The sequence below is a fragment of the Staurois parvus genome, unplaced genomic scaffold (assembly GCF_062004578.1).
Source record: "Staurois parvus isolate SC_StPar_1 unplaced genomic scaffold, SC_StPar_1.0 ptg001158l, whole genome shotgun sequence".
NCBI classification, from domain to species: domain Eukaryota; kingdom Metazoa; phylum Chordata; class Amphibia; order Anura; family Ranidae; genus Staurois; species Staurois parvus.
Genome location: NW_028318954.1, coordinates 1,040,677 through 1,057,589, shown reverse-complemented (window position 1 = coordinate 1,057,589; position 16,913 = coordinate 1,040,677). Strand labels below are relative to the sequence as shown.

General features: G+C 41.0%; 1 protein-coding gene across 1 annotated transcript in view; it reads left to right on the top strand.

Annotated features, from left to right (window-relative positions):
• Positions 1-13,049, top strand: part of ABLIM3 (actin binding LIM protein family member 3) — a 312,972-nt gene extending 299,923 nt beyond the window's left edge. Inside the window, exons 22-23 of the mRNA XM_089659463.1 lie at positions 1,065-1,145; positions 5,985-13,049. Coding sequence (XP_089515589.1) covers positions 1,065-1,145; positions 5,985-6,098 — 195 coding nt within the window. The 3' untranslated portion in view covers positions 6,099-13,049. The remainder of the gene's footprint in view (positions 1-1,064; positions 1,146-5,984) is intronic.
• The last annotated feature ends 3,864 nt before the right edge of the window (positions 13,050-16,913 follow it).

Here is a 16,913-nt window from a genome sequence, read left to right as displayed (position 1 = left end):
AAAAAAAGGTGTTTTTCTTATAAAACTTTGCAAATAAATAATCTTTTTTTCATAAATCGTGGCCAAAATGTATTCATCTATCTTTTTAGTAAAAAAAAATAAATAACCCAAATTAGTTTATAACCAAAATTTTTCAAACTTTTTTTTACAGTTTTATTTTTTTTTTATATTATTATTTATTTTTATTTTTTAACATACTATCACCCTAGCATGTCTTGATGGTTTTCCTCTCCCAGTTTGAGCTCTGCTATATAGGGGATTACAAGAGGCTATTATTACCAAGACAGATTCAGATACTAATAATAATAATACATTTTTTTTTTATATAGTGCCTTTAAAGGGCAGTACATTGGCTAAATGGTTAGCACTTCTGCCTGGCAGCACTAGGGTCATTGGTTTGAATCCCAACCATAGCACCACCTTCCTGGAGTTTGCATGTTCTCCCTGTGCCTGTGTGGGTTTCCTCCAGGTACTCCAGTTCCCTCCCACATTCCAAAGACATGCTGGTAGGTTAATTGGATCCTGTCTAAATTGGCCCTAGTATGTGTATGTATGAATGTGAGTTAGGGACCTTAGATTGTACACCCCTTGAGGGTTAGGGACTGATGTGAATGTTCAATATATATGTGTAAAGCGCTGTGTAAACTGATGGTGCTATATAAATAATATAAATGAAATTAAATAAAGGTAGCTTCTCAAAGGGCTTTACAAAGAAAATAATGCCTCTTTTAAAAAAATATATTTATTAATGCAATAATGAATGTATATATTACTATATATTTCTATGTGTTTTATGTCTACCTGGAGTTCAGCTTTAAAAGAAAAGTTTACTATTTTTTAAAATAAGCTCCTTGAGCAAATAAACAAAAATTACTACAGACCTCAGAGCACATTTTGTCCCGCTCCAAGCTGCCACAGCCAACCCACAACTGGGCCATCATTTATCTCTGTAGTGACATTTATTTCCTGAAAAAAAAAAACAAAATCTGAATATTCATTGCATAAGAGGTTTTCATTGTAACTCAGCAATATTGTACCAGTGGCTATCGGATTTTTTTTTACAGATCTATCCGTATGAATTACTCATGGTAACCACTAGAGGGAGGAATAGACTGCCTAAAGATGCCGACAGAACTCGCTTGGAAGTAAGTGATTTACCAGAAAGAATGCTTTCAGCACATTTTTATTGATCAACCTTTTCCAAAACATCTAAAAGGTCAGTGATAAACATGTTGTACAAGGAAAAGCAAATTCTCCACTTAAAAAACAAGTGCAGGAATTGCTCTAGTGGGCCTCATCACCTTTGGGGCCAAGATTTTAAAAAGTAGTGCAATTTCATATGTAGCAGCAGCAACAAACTAGACCTTGTCTGGACCACTTCTATTATGAAGAGACACTTCTTCACCATGTAACAATTGCTGTGGCCTTGGTGCTGGGAAATCCAGGGCATCAATATAGGGATAGGGTCTGTAGGGATTTATGGCCATCTTGTCCTCACATTTATTACAGGTACTTATATAGCACCATCAATTTACGCAGCACTTTACATATATATATATACGGGCATTAGTAAACAAACAGCGTGTTCATCCGCTGGCGATCAGAAGCTGTGCAGCTCCATCATGAAGCTGGGGAAGCTTGACAAAACTGTAGAAGGAGATGAAAGAAAGAGCGCACAAACCTTGCACATTACCTCAATAAATAGTGACTAATTTTACTTTATTTAGGAAATATACTCACCAAATTGATGGTAAAAAAGGCATAAGTAAACCATAATCCACACAGGATTTAGTCAGGCTGAAATGCTGTAATACTGACACTTAGTGGCTGAATGTCTCCTTGCTATGGGAACTCTGCTATATTGAAGTTTCTATCTGCCAAACCCAGCTCTGATGAAGAAGGGAGCACCCTTCGAAACGCGTTAGATTGTATCCCCCCACCCCTTTGGATTTACCTGTAACCCTGTATGGATTATGGTTTACTTATGCCTGTTTTACCATCACTTTTGTGAGTATATTTCCTAAATAAAATAAAATTAGTCACTATTTATTGAGGTAATGTGCAAGGTTTGTACACTCTTTCTTTCATCTCCTTTTACAGGTGAAGGCCACTGACATTTCTTTCCCTACTCATCTTTTTTGACTGTTTTTCACTAGTTTTACATTTGGCTATGGTCAGTGTCACTATTGGTAGCATGAGGTGATACCTGGACCCTACAGAGGTTGCACAGGCAGTCCACCTCCTCCAGGATGGCACATCAATACATGCCATTGCCAGAAGGTTTGCTGTGTCTCCCAGCACAGTCTCAAGAGAATCGAGGAAATTCCAGGAGACAGGCAGTTACTCTAGAGCTGGACAGGGCCATAGAAGGTCCTTAACCCATCAGCAGGATCGGTATCTGCTCCTTGGTGCAAGGAGGAACAGGATGAGCACTGCCAGAACCCTACAAAATTACCTCCAGCAGGCCACTGGTGTGAATCTCTCTGACCAAACAATCAGAAACAGACTTCATGAGGGTGGCCTGAGGGCCCGATGTCCTCTAGTTGGCCCTGTGCTCACTGCCCAGCACCATAGAGCTCGACTGGCATTTACCATTGAACACCAGAATTGGCAGGTCCACCACAGGTGCCCTGTGGTTTTCACAGATGATAGCAGGTTCAGCCTGAGCACATGTGACAGACGTGAAAGGGTCTGGAAAAGCCATGGAGAACTTTATGCTGCCTGTAACATTGTTCAGCTTGACTGTTTTGGTGGTGGGTCAGTGATGGTCAGGGGAGGCATATCCATGGAGGGATGCACAGACATCTACAGGCTAGACAATGGCACCCTGACTGCCATTAGGTATTGGGGTGAATTTCTTGGAACCATTGTCAGACCCTACGCTGGTGCAGTGGGTCCTGGGTTCCTCCTGGTGCACGACAATGCCTGGTTTCATATGGCGAGAGTATGCAGGCAGTTCCTGGAGGATGAAGGAATTGATATAATTAAATGGCCCTCACACTCGCCTGACCTAAATCCAATAGAACACCTCTGGGATATCATGTTTCAGTTCACCCAACACTGCCAGGTTGCACCTCAGACTGCCCAGGAGCTCAGTGATGCCCTGGTCCAGATCTGGGAGGAAATACCCCAGGACACCATCTGTCTCATTAGGAGCATGCCCCGATGTTGTCAGCCATGCATACAAGCACGTGGGGGCCATGTAAACTACTAACTACCATTTTGAGTTGCTGCAATGAAATTTCAGCAAAATGGACTAGCCTGGTGCATCATTGCTTCACTTTGACTTTCAGGGTGTCTTTGAATTCAGTCCTCTGTAGGTTGATAATTTTCATTTCCATCAAACGATGGGGCATCCTTATGTTCCTAACACATTACCCAGTCCACATCAGTATAGATATCCAGCATGATATTTTTCCCCATTGAGATCTGATGTGTTTTCAAAGTGTTCCTTTAATTTTATTGAGCAGTGTGTATATATGCCTTGTGTTGCCAGGCAAAAGTTCTAATCATTTAGCCACTGTGCCCTTCATCATCTGTTTTGATGTCCCCTGCATGGGTCCCATTTACTTGCCAGCCCAGCAGGCAGGATCTAGTTTTTTTTTTTTTTGCAGTGTCCTACAATTTAACAAAACCTGTAATATGGGACAGGAAGTCTGCCATTGTAGATTTCTTCCGAAAATGCTAGTTGCCGGTCTGCTATCCTGACTCCCTCAGTTCAAAATTTTGAGTCACTGTATGCAGATAAGGGCTGCATATGCAGATGACAGTTTTGAAGACAGCAGGTCAGAACAACAGCCAGGTACCTGGTAATTTCAAGAAGTCAATGGCAGCTCCTATATCCTGTATGTTAGAAATACTCGGCTAAATATTCGACTAATTCCTGCAGAATCACCCAAACTTTAACTTGAAAATCGCAGTAGCTGGGTGGAAACTTACCAGCCAAACAGTGACTGCAACCAATCAGATGCAGGCACTGTTCAGGTATTCAGAGCAGCGGCTGTCAGAACACAAGAAGATTCATCCATTAACACTGTTTAGCATGGACTAGGCAAGCAGGTTATTTCTCCCGCTCAGCCCATGGGGGCTAAATGAGAAAAACCTACACATGTATGACCTGTCTTAGCCTTTGCATTTTAAAGCTACTGTCTCCCACTGCTGTCAATCACAGCCAGGACAGGAGGGAGCGGAAGCAGGGCCAAGCTGCTCTCTGTGTGTAGTGGACACACAGAGCGGGGATTGGGAGTGAGTGGGGCACAAGTAGCAGGGGGAAGGAACCAGGAGCACCAGTGGGGGACCCAAGAAGAGGAGGATCTGGGCTGCTCTGTGCAAAACCACTACACTGAACAGGTAAGTATAAACCTGTTTTGTTATTTTAAAAACTTTACTTTAGTATCACTTTCAAAAGAAACTAATGGTATTTCATTAACCCCTTCCCCGCCCACCCTGGCATCCCCTTTAAAAGTTTTTAACACCCAGGGGGGCAGGAAGAATTAGCGATTGGCTGCCACAGCGGTCACATGATTGGAATCCGGACCCACCCACTACCGATGTTTTCTCAGGACCGAGAGCTGTTTTAGGCAGCTCAGTCTTTGTGCTGGCAAAAACATTGCCCTCCCAGAGATGCATATGTATGCATGTGGGCATTAAAGCCCAGCTTTTTGCTGCCGCACATATAGATTACTGTGGTGGAAAAGGGTAATTCTGATGTATTTTTAAAGCTTAAAGTTTATAATTTGATATTTTGTATCTATTTTTTAAATTTTTTTATACAACTGGTTTTACAACCAAATATTTAAGTGTGCATCTACTAGGTGACCCTGGTTTTGTCGAACTTTCTGGGCTTTCTAAAGAGAAAGTCCAGAAATTCCTGCTTACCTTTTTTTACTGTCAGATTTATATAGGACCCTATGAATAACCGACAAGGATGATCAGGGGCGTATTTACCACAAGGCAAACAAGGCATTTGCCTAGGGCAGCATTTTTCAGAGGGGCAGCAGGATTTTTCAGGGGGGGAAGTGCCACCCCCCTGAAAGAAGGGATGGAAGAAGGGACACACACAGCATGGAGACCAGGTGGGATTTGAGAGAGGCTGCGGGCTATTTGATGGTGTATGCAGAGCCTGACTCTTGTTAATGGGGATGTCCGGAGCTGTGAAGGTGAGTGTCTTCTCTCTTGCTGGGGTGGGAGGTTGTCAGTGTATGGGGGGGCAGTGGTAGTGGAAGGCCCTTTTGGGTGGAGGTGGGATACTGTTGGTCAGTGTCAGGCTCTCTTTGTGGGGGAGGGGGGTGTTGGTCGGTGTCAGGGTCTCTCCATGATGGGGGGTCCGATTTTTTGTTGCCTAGGGCAGCAGGAAACCTAAATACACCACTGCAGATGATGTGACCCATGTGAATCATTTACGGATCATTCAGATGTCATATGAGACAATGGGCTGCTGCATTGAGAGGCTCCCTTTGGATGTTATGGGTGCATACAAAGTAGTGAATTATCTGCAGCCAGTTTGTGTATGTTGAACAAAATGCCTGGACATAAAGAACGACTGTGCCTGTCAGCCTGTCATTGATTTGTAGAGGCTGCTGGCTGTGGCTGTTCTCTAATTTATATCAGCGGCCATTCCAGATCACTCATCTGAATGGGCTCTTAGCCATGTGTAATTTCAGCTCTGCTATTTAAGACTGCTTACATCATGGACTATTTACAGCATAGTAGTAAATTCAGAAAAAAAAGTAGCCTTTTAGTGTACTTAAATTTAACAAAAGAAATCTATAATTCAGTCTAGGCAAGAGAAAGTCAAAAGACAGTGGGTTAGGAAGTGTGATATTTGCCCACTATAACTCTACGCCCCCACCCCACCCCACCCTCCCATTCAAAAGTGATTTGTTACAAGCTTCTTGCAGCTGTCTTAATCCAACAAATCTTTCTGTTTTTTATTTCACCATCACTTGTAACATTATCTCTGTTTTTGTTTCACCTTTTCGCAGCGCCATCTGTCAGCTGAAGAGTTTTATCAGGTGTTTGGAATGACGATAGCAGAATTTGACCGCCTGGCACTATGGAAAAGAAACGAGCTGAAAAAACAAGCCAGGCTCTTCTAATTCTCTCCACCACGTGCCTCTACCTGTACACCTCTATAAATATATTTATAAATATTATATATAAATATATATATATGTAGATCTTATGTATAACTATTACACACAGTATGTTTATTGTATTATAGGAAAATCTCCACAGGAATTTTGTTTTAAGCCTTTCAGAAGTGGAAGGGACACTGACCTACTTCTATGCAATGTATTGCATTCCCTTTCATGGCTGATAAGGCTGTTCGGTGGAGAGAGATATTTTCAACTCTCAGTTATATTTTTTAAATGCTGTTTTTTATGCGCCACTGTTTTGAAGAATTTAGAGACTTCAGTAAACCTGCATCTTTAACATTATTACAATGCATTGTCAAAATTGAGCCATATGGATTTCCCAGAATTCCCTTGTGGTGACCAGTTGGCAGTTAGGTTGTACATGTGCCATGTGTGTCTAGCAGGATCCAGCGGTGTCACTGCAGGTTGCGTCAAAGTGAAATGGGGTAACAGATTGGGGCGATCTAATTTTAGGACCAGAACTGATACTGTCATTAAGTGAAATCAGTTATCATCTGTTCAGTAAATAACCCCTACAGCATCTATCATAGGTCAACACATTCTTTTTAATTAGGACCATTGGATATCATTTGTTTGGTTTATTTATAAGAAGCAAGGACATTTTTGGGGCAGAATTAGCAAGTCTCTGAGGCTTCTTGCATACAGGCGCCTGTGTCTGTGCAATGTCAATTCCAGTGTATCTCCCATGCTTGGAAAGTCCAGGTGCTGCATCCATAGACATGAATGGCTTGTGCATGGCTGTACTTGGGTATAAACAAAATGCTATCGGAAACATGAGTATACCGGACGCACATGCAAAAAGTAGAACTTTTTTTATTTTTTGCATATGCCCATGAGTTGTACTTGTGTTTACATGTGCACTGGCTGTTTATGTCGATGGTAGGCAGTACTTGAACTTTCCAGGTAGAGAAAATACACATGGGCTTGGCCGACTGTGTGCAAGAGGTCCGACGCCTAAAGCAAGATCACAGATTGTAGATAGTTATTTTATTTTAAGTTTACCCTGTCATTGATTTCCTCTCTGTACTTTCAGATAAATAATCATAATGGCTGTACCCAGAGGGTGCTTTGCTGCAAGCCTTACAGTTGTTGAAATCAGCCAGAAAATGCAATGATCATCTCATGTTTGTGGACTGGTATATTGGCTAGTTTATCTAGTAAGGAACTCTTGAATTCTAAGAGTGACCAGACCCTTTTAACAGGGCTAGAAGTTCTACCCTAAAGGAAACCTCTGCTTTCTTTGCAAAGTTCATATAAATAATCGTCACCCCAGACATTTTTCCATTTAATGTTATAAAAATCAATTTCAACCTAAAGATAGCTATGGGGTTTTTTTACATTCAAATGTTGCTTCCTTGCAACAATGTCAACAACTTACAAGGGGTTATTCTGTACCCAGTTTTTGTGCAGACCACCCCAAGAAATGTTTTTCTCTGTCCATGTGATTAGCTCACTCTTCTAAAAGTCTACCCAGAATTCAAGGTATAATTGCAGGCATCCCCAGCTTTGCACTTACAACACCTTTAGTTATTATTTGGCCATCTATACAGGGGTGCTAAGGATGTAGTGTTCCATTTTCATATTTAGGCAGACAGACCTTCCCAGTGGTCTGTTACTGCTTTCTAAACTGAAACAGACACACATTATTAGTAGTGTCTGCAAAAACCTTCACATTGTTTTTAATTAGCCTGGATTTTTTTTCTCAAAAAAGTGGAGTCTTAAGCATACATCACCCGTTTTTGTTTTTTTTTTCAGCCAGCCAGCTAAACGAAAAACTGAGACAGTTTCCCCTTCCACACATTCCAGGTGGATAGACAAATCCTGCTGTGTCTTTGTATTCTGACAGCACGACTTCCCCGACGTCAGACCACACTGATAAGCGCTGCAGCCTATTGGCTGCATGCACTGATCAAGCGGAGATTTTTCCACAAACCTGTTCATGAAAAGTTGATCAATAGATCGACTTCTCATGAACTGAAACAGCCATACATAAATTGAAATTTGGCCAGTTCCCGCTGAACCGGCCAAATTTTGATCCATGTATGGCCAGCTTTACTTTAAAATGGGAAAAAACTTCTGTTCTTGTTACAAGAGATTAAGAGAAAGCCCGTTGATTTTAGATCCTGTACACCACTTGCAGTGGATTGGGTAATATGTCAGCACCTAATTGTAATCAGCACTTGCACAGTAAACATACCATGCTATGTAGAGTATACAACCAAGGGCAGACTGACCATTTGGAAACTCAGGCACTGCCCGAGGGCCCGGGGTCAGTAGGGGGCCCCATGAGATGCCCCTGGTACCTTTTTCATAGGCTTTTTGGAGTTTGGACAAGGACACAGGGACCTCATGATCCCCTATTGCTCGGGGGCCCCATGAGTTGTCAGTCCGCCCCTGTATACAACTGTGTTCTATGGCTCACAGACACTTTGCTGACTTCTGAGTATACTAAACAGAAGAGTGAGTATTTAGGTTATCTGCAGCAAAGTGTACATTTGTATTGATAGCTGCATTTTAGGGTACATGTGGGAGGATACAGCTGCTACTAGGCCATTAGGTCATTGGCACAATATATAACCAATCTTTTTCTATATTTACTAGTGATTTGTTCACATTTCGTTCTGCAGGCTTCTAGTAGACTTATAAAAAAGTACAAGTTCTACATCCTTTTAAGAAAAAAAAAAAGAAAAAAAAAAGGCGAGCAGGATTGACAAAGCCTTTGGCATTTGAGAACCCCTCTTTTGCATTTTAATACTCGACAATAAATAAAATCTCTTCGGAGCTGTGTTCCACTGAGTGTAGTATTTGCAAGGCCAGATTTTACACATGAAATGGATATAGGATGTCCCCTTTCATGTAGCCTACTCTGTGAAACGATTTTATATGTATTACAGCATAATTCTTCAAGATGCACAATTCTCCATGTGGTACAGATAATGCAAACAGGTTTTATGTATACGTTAAATCATCCATAGATGGCAATGTTTTTTTTAAATGGTTGGGCCATCCAGTGTATTATTCCGTGCAGGAAACCAATAAACTGGAGTGATGCTTCACTTCTAGTTTTTTGCATTCTCATGTGAAACTTCCTCTATCAGTTAGCTTGAATGGTTCTCGATCATCTTTGATGAGTTCAACAAGATGAAAATCTGCTTTAATTTTAAGGCCCCTTTTAGATGGGGCGGACCAGTCAGTGGATCCACCTGCTCAGCGGGGGATCTTTCTGCTGATCAACACTGAGCAGGTGGATGACAGATCTGTGTCTGCAAGAGCAGACACAGACACAGCCCACTGTTTTCTATGGGGCGGTCATCGACTGCCACCCGATCCAATCCACCAGACGAATGAAGAAAGGATCCCCATCCATCTGCTTTTGGCATACAAGACACTTCACTGACACCCGCCAGTCCATAGAGGTCTAGGGATGGTCCAATCAGGTCTACCTGAAAATCTGACATGTGAACCCGATTGGACTGTCAGTGTGAAAGGGGCCTAATCCTTCTTATATCATCCAACCTGAAAGTTTGGCTTGTGTATTTCAACTTTGCAGCCAAATCAAGATAATACCTACTTTATATTTGTAATGTGTTCTCATTCACACAGCATAACTTTAAAAAATATTTCAAAACTGCTGCTTACCTTTCTACTTTTTCTAAAATCTCCAAAACTGAAAAAAAAATTCTACTTAGCTCTTGCATTTTATGTAATGTTAAAGTATGACTAAAGGCAATTTTTTCTTCTAGTTTAATGTAGAGTGGAGAGGGATTAGAACATCTAATAGTTTTTTGCTGTCTGTGTCCCTGATTAGGGAGATTTTCCTTATCTAATTTTTAGGGAGATTCACCCTCTTCTTTTCTTATTTAACATTATCATTGAAAGCGAAAGTAAAAGAAAAGTTTGGGTTGCCCTCAGAAAAGTAATAGAGAGGAAATCGTTTAATTGGACAGTTCTGGTGACCTGGGGGGCCCAAAGGATTTCATTAAATTTCAGGGATTTTCTCTCACTTCCTCTTTGGCTATCAGACAGGAAATTAATATAAATCTCCCCAATGGGTCACAAATGGCAAAACAAAATCTGACAGGGGTTATAACCCTCCCTTACGCTATTCAAAGTGAAAAAAAGGTTTTGCCTATAGTTTTAATTTCTCTGTCTGTAGTGCACTGGCAGATCTTTTTCAATGAGTTATAATCCTAAGGAGTCAAACGTGGCCATACATGTCTCATATTCACAGGAATCATCCAAAATTCAAGCCACGGGTGGCCCAACCAACACCACCCAGCTTGACAAACTTTGATTAGGAAATTGAAGGAGCCAGTTGGAAAAAAGTTGGCTGGACAGTGCTGCGGGGGGCAACAGCTGTTAGAATACAATATTCAGCTGCAGGAGCTGTTTTACAACTTATGGGGGAATTTATGAATTTCTCTCGTTCAGCCTATCCAAATCTTTACATGTATGGCTAGCTTTAGGGATTTCAAGGCTTGGCTTCTACATTGTATGTTAGTGCACTTTTAATACAGTCTGTCCCTAAATCAGCACATTGCAAGTTATTCTGAACAATGCAAGCTGGCCACGGAGTTCTGTCTATAATCCTGCTCCAAATAAACAATTTGAAAGGTAAGAAATATTTTGTTTTATTATTTTTAGGTATGTTTTGTGAAAGGGAATACGTAACAAACATATGGGTTCTCAAATTTAGCTGAAAAGGTGGAATCCCACTTTAAAGCATAACTCCAGTTGGGATAAAAGTAACCTTTCTTACAGTTACATAATGTAAAGTACCTGGATAGTCTTTCTTGTGACAGTAAGCTATAATGAATGTTTGAAAACTCTTCACATTAGCTAAGAGCAAGTTCCTCTTATCAAAGGAAACAAGGAACTCCATATACATGAATCTGCTCTGACTTATGGGCTGTTACTGTATCCTATACAGATTTCCTTACCTGTTACAATCTTTAAAACTTTATAAAACTAATTTTTCTTCTGGGATGTCTTCTTTGGCTTTTTCCCACTACTATACCTGGATTTTACAATATAGTATATACTATATACATTTTATATAATATTATCCTTTTACAGAATTCAAAGTAGACTGCAGTGGTAAAATAACTATTACTGCAGCTATAGGTTTGCCATATGAAGGCTAGCACACCAATATGTCTAAAAGGCCCATCTGTCCAGTTAAATAATAATGTATTAGATACAGAAATAACAGTTAACAAAATTATATAATTCATGTAGACATAGTCCAGGCACATGCAATAAATTATAGATAATATCTTGTGACAATATTTCAGTGTTCACAGATGTTACCATTGGAAAAAAAGACATCCAAAAAGTCCAAGCATTAAAATGCTGAGTTTACAAGTAAAGGGTTTGGTTTGTTGAAATGTGATTGGCAATGGGGGGACACTTGTTGGAATAGGCAGAGCTATAAAATGTTGTGGTCTTCGAATTTTAAGGCAAGTGCAGCATATTTTTGGTTGTATTCAGCCTGTTTTCCTTCGGAGCTGCCTCTGACCTGTTTTGAGCTGCTTTTGCATTCCCATTGAATTGTACTGGAAAAAAAGCAGTTCTGATGTAATGAAATGCATGTGTACACCAGCCCTTTAAAATGTTAGATGGTAAAGTAGGTTAGTAATTGTTTTATAAAAGTAATGGTAACCTTGGATTGCTGAAGTTATATGTAAAAATGTTTCTAAAGTGTTGTTTCTTCTATAGTGAAAAGCAGGATCTGGTTTTAAAATGAAAAGCTGTTAAGTATGACTAATTATACATTTACCCCTCTTTACCCAATTGGAAGAGCAGTGAATATACACAATAGCAGCACCACACCTTTATAAATTATGGGGCTGAGCTACTAAAGTGAAGTGCTTTAAAGAGACACTGTCAACCTGACCATTGTCATTATAAAGGTCCTCAATCCAGGTATACTGGACTTGCCAACACTCCCTTGTAACTCTTCCTCCATCACAGCTGGTGACAATACCTGATTCTTCTGGGTATGGGGGAGCATGTGACCCCATCCCCTGTGGAAGGGCTTGGGTCTATTAACCATTCTGTAGGCCTCTGGACTGTCTTATAACAGAGAGAGTGACTTCACTTTAGCTTCCGACACCATCAGACACTAGAGATTTAAGTGCCAGCTGCAGCAGAGGCAGGAGTGGCAAGGGAACATGGGCAAAGTCAGTATCAAGAGTTTACAGAGACACATTCACTTTGCCCTGGATGAGAAAGGAAGCATTGTCTTTCAAAATATATGTGCTGCATAAGATTGGTTTGATGGAAACATAGCCTCACTCCACTTCACTTTAGTATATTACCCCTGTATTCATGTGTCCAGTCCCCTCTAGTGAAGTTCATTCACTAAGTAACTTTTTGCAGGTTTAGACCTTATCAGTTAAATCATATAATTTGCCATACAAGGGAACACAAATTGCTGCACATGTGCTAAGCAATTAAAGCCATAGGGACTCCATAAGAAATACATTTTGTCACCCAATGGCTATTGATTCTCTACATATATTGTATTACTGATAAAGTGATTAGTGGAATGTTTCTCTAATGTCCTGCAACAAATGTATTACTGGTGAAGTGCAGGAATTAATCAAAGCAATCTAAAGGTCGGTCTGCAAATCTGTTGTCTGTTGAGAACCTGCCGTGACATCACTCCAAAAGACACAGCACACTAAAGAGGTCCCAGTGAGCCACTAAAACAGCACGTTTCATTGGCTTTTCCTCAATTTTTTCAAAAGTATCTGAGGCAAGAACACAGCTTGGACAAAACCCTCAGAAACGGTAAAAGATATTCTCTCTGCAACATTTCTTATCTCTGTTTGCCTTGGATTTGTATTTCAGATATGTTAACTATTAAAACACAGTTGCCTCTCTCAAGCTGACTTGTATGTCTTTTAAATAAACACTTAACTAGTCAAAGCTGATTTTTCAGTTAAAGTGGGATAGCCATAATAATACAGTCTCTGACCTGGTCATTTTCAGCATTACCATATACTGTAGCTTCCCTATGCCTTGAGCTGACCATGTTCTGCCTTTAGCTGACATTCTGACCATGTGTACAGCTGTCCTTCTGACAGCAGCCGATCTAATGCCTGGTACACACGGACTCCCATCCTGACTGCCCCCCCATTCTGGGTTGAACAAAAAAAATACTGAACGTAGGTACCAGGTATTAGCAGTGACTCTGTTTTATCTTGTGTGCCACTGACAACAACCTCTGTATGACTGGGAGGAAAATTTTGGTTGGCCGGAAGCTCTATCGTGACAGATTTAAGCCAGGTCCTCTACAACTTCTGTTCTGAGGGCAGTCCTGCTAGCCCTATAGTTTGTTCCTTCCTACACCAAAGATGTCAGCTGAGAACATCTCTTCCTATCTACATGGACGAAACAAGAATAGTCACCCAAAGTACAAAGAGTCTTGGTTGGGGTATATGCCTTATTCCACATACATGTATCTGTAATAGGAAATAGGTAGGTAAGAAGAGGGAATCGGGAATCATGATTAAGCCTGCCAGAATCTACCTAAAACATAAAGACCTGTTTTGAGTGGACAAACCTTGTTCATGTACAAATAAACATTAGGAGTTTTTGAGTCTTAGCTGTTTTATCTGAAGACCAAAAACAGCAACTCGCCAAAACAAACACTGCTTATAATGAATACAATCCCTCCCGGGGAGATTATGAAAGAACAGCATTTCAAAGAAATATTGTATTTCATAGCACGGCACTCTGATGTCATTTACTTGTGTCCTGCTGGGGATGTTATGCAGGCGTTCCACACAATATCAGAAATACTCCTTGCACAGCACCAGAGGGAGACCTGTTTAATGACACGATAGCGTGTAAGTATTACTAGGTCAGTCTAGGATGGTGCCCCACAAAGTCCAAAATATTGTTCTTTCAATGATTATTTAATCTTAATCCTCCTGACATATTTCATGATCCATACATGAAAGCTTATTCTGGAACCTAAGGAGATACCTTCATGACAAGTGTATAATTTATAATAACTATAACAAGGAGAATAGGCATGATCTCACAGGGGTTGTATAAACAAACTATGAAAACCACACTCAGCCGACTGATGGGAACTAATAATTTGTGTTTCTCAAAAGGGTCTTTGCGCAAGTCTAAAAGCTTGCTGCAAATATATAAACTCAGGATCTCAGTTTTATGCCCCTAAAGCTATAGTAAACTCCGGATTTTTATTTTTACCTACAGGTAAGTTTACAATAAAGCCTACCTATTGGTTGAATGAATATCTATTAACCATGCATGATTTAAGAGATATTCACTTGGTTGGTAGCCAGTGATGTCACCGGCACATGTGCTCTGAAGGAATGGCATACCGGTGCCATTCCTTCAGAGTTCTATGCTGTGGTTGTAACTTCTGCACCAATGTTTGGGAGCAGGGCTGCTGTTAGAAACCACAGGTCTCCTACAGCCAACCTGACAGGGCCCCCCAAACCATGGGGTCCCATACAATCAAGCTAACAGGGCACCCCCATCTTCACAAAAAAACACAGTTTATTAGGTTTCAGTTACAAATCAACACGGTGAGCAATTGGTACAGATCACTCATTGTTTTCATTCAGGAAAGGAAGGGGCTGGTAAATGTGACATATTTACCAGACCCTTCCCCCAATCTCCTTCCTGAAAGATCCTATTGTATGCTTGCAGCTGCCAGTGGGAAGGAGGAGGAAAGCCGTCAATACTGCGGGGGTGGGGGCACACAGGGGGGCCCAGGCGGTAGGGGGAAATGTATGGTGCGCAGGGAGGTTGATGGGTGCACCAAGGGGGAGAGATCAATTACTGGAACAGATTCCCTGTATGTCTCTCTCTGCAGCAGCTGAAAGTCAGCAGGGGGGGGGAGCCAGCTTTCAGCTGCTGCATAGAGAGCCATACAGGGGTTCGGTTCCAGTAACTGCCACTTACCCTCCCTGCCCACATCTGATTCACCCAGCTGCCTGGGCCCCCGACTGGCCTGGGCCCTGCTGGTGGTACCCTCTTATCCACAGCCTTGATCGGGAGTCACATAATCACGGATCTGCCATTTAAGCAGCCACAGCTCACAGCTCAGAAGGAACACTGGGTGAAGATAGAAGCCCCTGCAGTGGTGACAGTGCACCTTTGTTTCAAGGTAAGTCTCATAATGTGCTAGTATGCAATACATATTAACACATTATACCTTTACCTTGCAGAGAGAATTTTTTTTCAAAGTGTTACTAAACCCATAACAGTAAAATCAGTCTGTATATACAGTAAAGCATGCTTGTTATACTCACTGTGGAACCTAAGGGGTTAATCCTCTGCATTGTGTAAAAAGGCTGTTTCACCCTGTCTTCTCTGATCCTCCCCTTCTTCCACAGTCCTGGCACTTGACCAAATTGGCTGTTGTATGTACTATGATTATGGCGGGCTAAAGAAGTGAGTTCCTCTGAGGGCAGGGATTGATGTGGCCATGTACAGCTTGAAATAGAAGAAATCATTTATAAAAATGCACATATTAATGGCAAATATTTTTTCTAGATAACCTGGAAGTTAGTGTTACTAAACCCACAACAGTAAAATCAGTCTGTATATGCAGTAAAGCATGCTTGTTATACACACTGTGGAACCTAAGGGGTTAATTCTGCACCTTGTGTAAAAAGGATGTGTGATCCCATCTTTTCTGATCCTTCCCTTCTTCCACAGTCCTTAATCCATCTGATAGAACAGAGCCTTGGGGGTAAGGTGCACATGCTCAGTTTTGTGTGTATTGCTCGAGGTTTATTTTCCTGGGAGGGTGCATGTGATCAGCAAAGAGCCAATCAGCACTGTCCAGAACAAAGGGTCAGGGTTCCTGTAGCATCGTAGGATAACCAGGGGAGAATGAAAACTCTTCCTACAAGCTTTAACCAGTTCTCTGCTGGACACTGATGGAAGTCACCAGACTGCTCTAACTGCTGATGAGAAAAGGTATTTAGCAGTTTAAATTTACTAAAATAATTGCATTTACATGGTCTGTGGGGGACCAGATATAGTGAATGCAGGGTCCTGGATTTAGTAACACCTTAAATGTTAGGGTTAAGGTTAAGAGCTAGGGTTAGGGTTAGTGGTAATCATGAGGGTTAGGGTTAGCGGTAGTTGTTAGGATTAGCATTTGAACCCTAACAATTACCCTAGAGTTAACCCTAACTCTATCTCTAACTCTAATCCTTACATTTAACCCTAGCCCTTAATCCTAACCCTAGCCCTTAATACTTACCCTAGTCCTTAATGTTTACTACTTCTTTAAGGCTCTATGCACAATGGCTTACAAAACCTACTTTTGTGCATTTTTTGTACTAGCGTTTAGGAGCATTTAGCTTTTTTTCTGCCAGAAAAACGCTCTCAAAAATGCAAAACAGAAGAGTTTTTTTTTCTACCTCTAAACTCTGAGTTTAAAAAATACCTCTACTACCTAATGTACATGGATACATAGGATAACATTAGTAGCTTCTATAGGCAAAATTCTAAATTCTTCTAGGAGCAGAATTTTTTTAAGCCAGTGTGCATGGAACCTTTATATGTCCTTCAAATACTGTATATAAATATACAGAGAACAACAGCACAGCAAAGAGATAACAGAGAGAAGTTAGAGGGTTAAGGTACTTGCCAAAGTCCTGGGTTAGCAGATAAAGTTTCAGAGCGAAAGGGTGCGGGTCTCTCAGGCGGTCCTGATGTTAAAAGGGAGAATTCTTCAATTTAACTTTCTTAGGC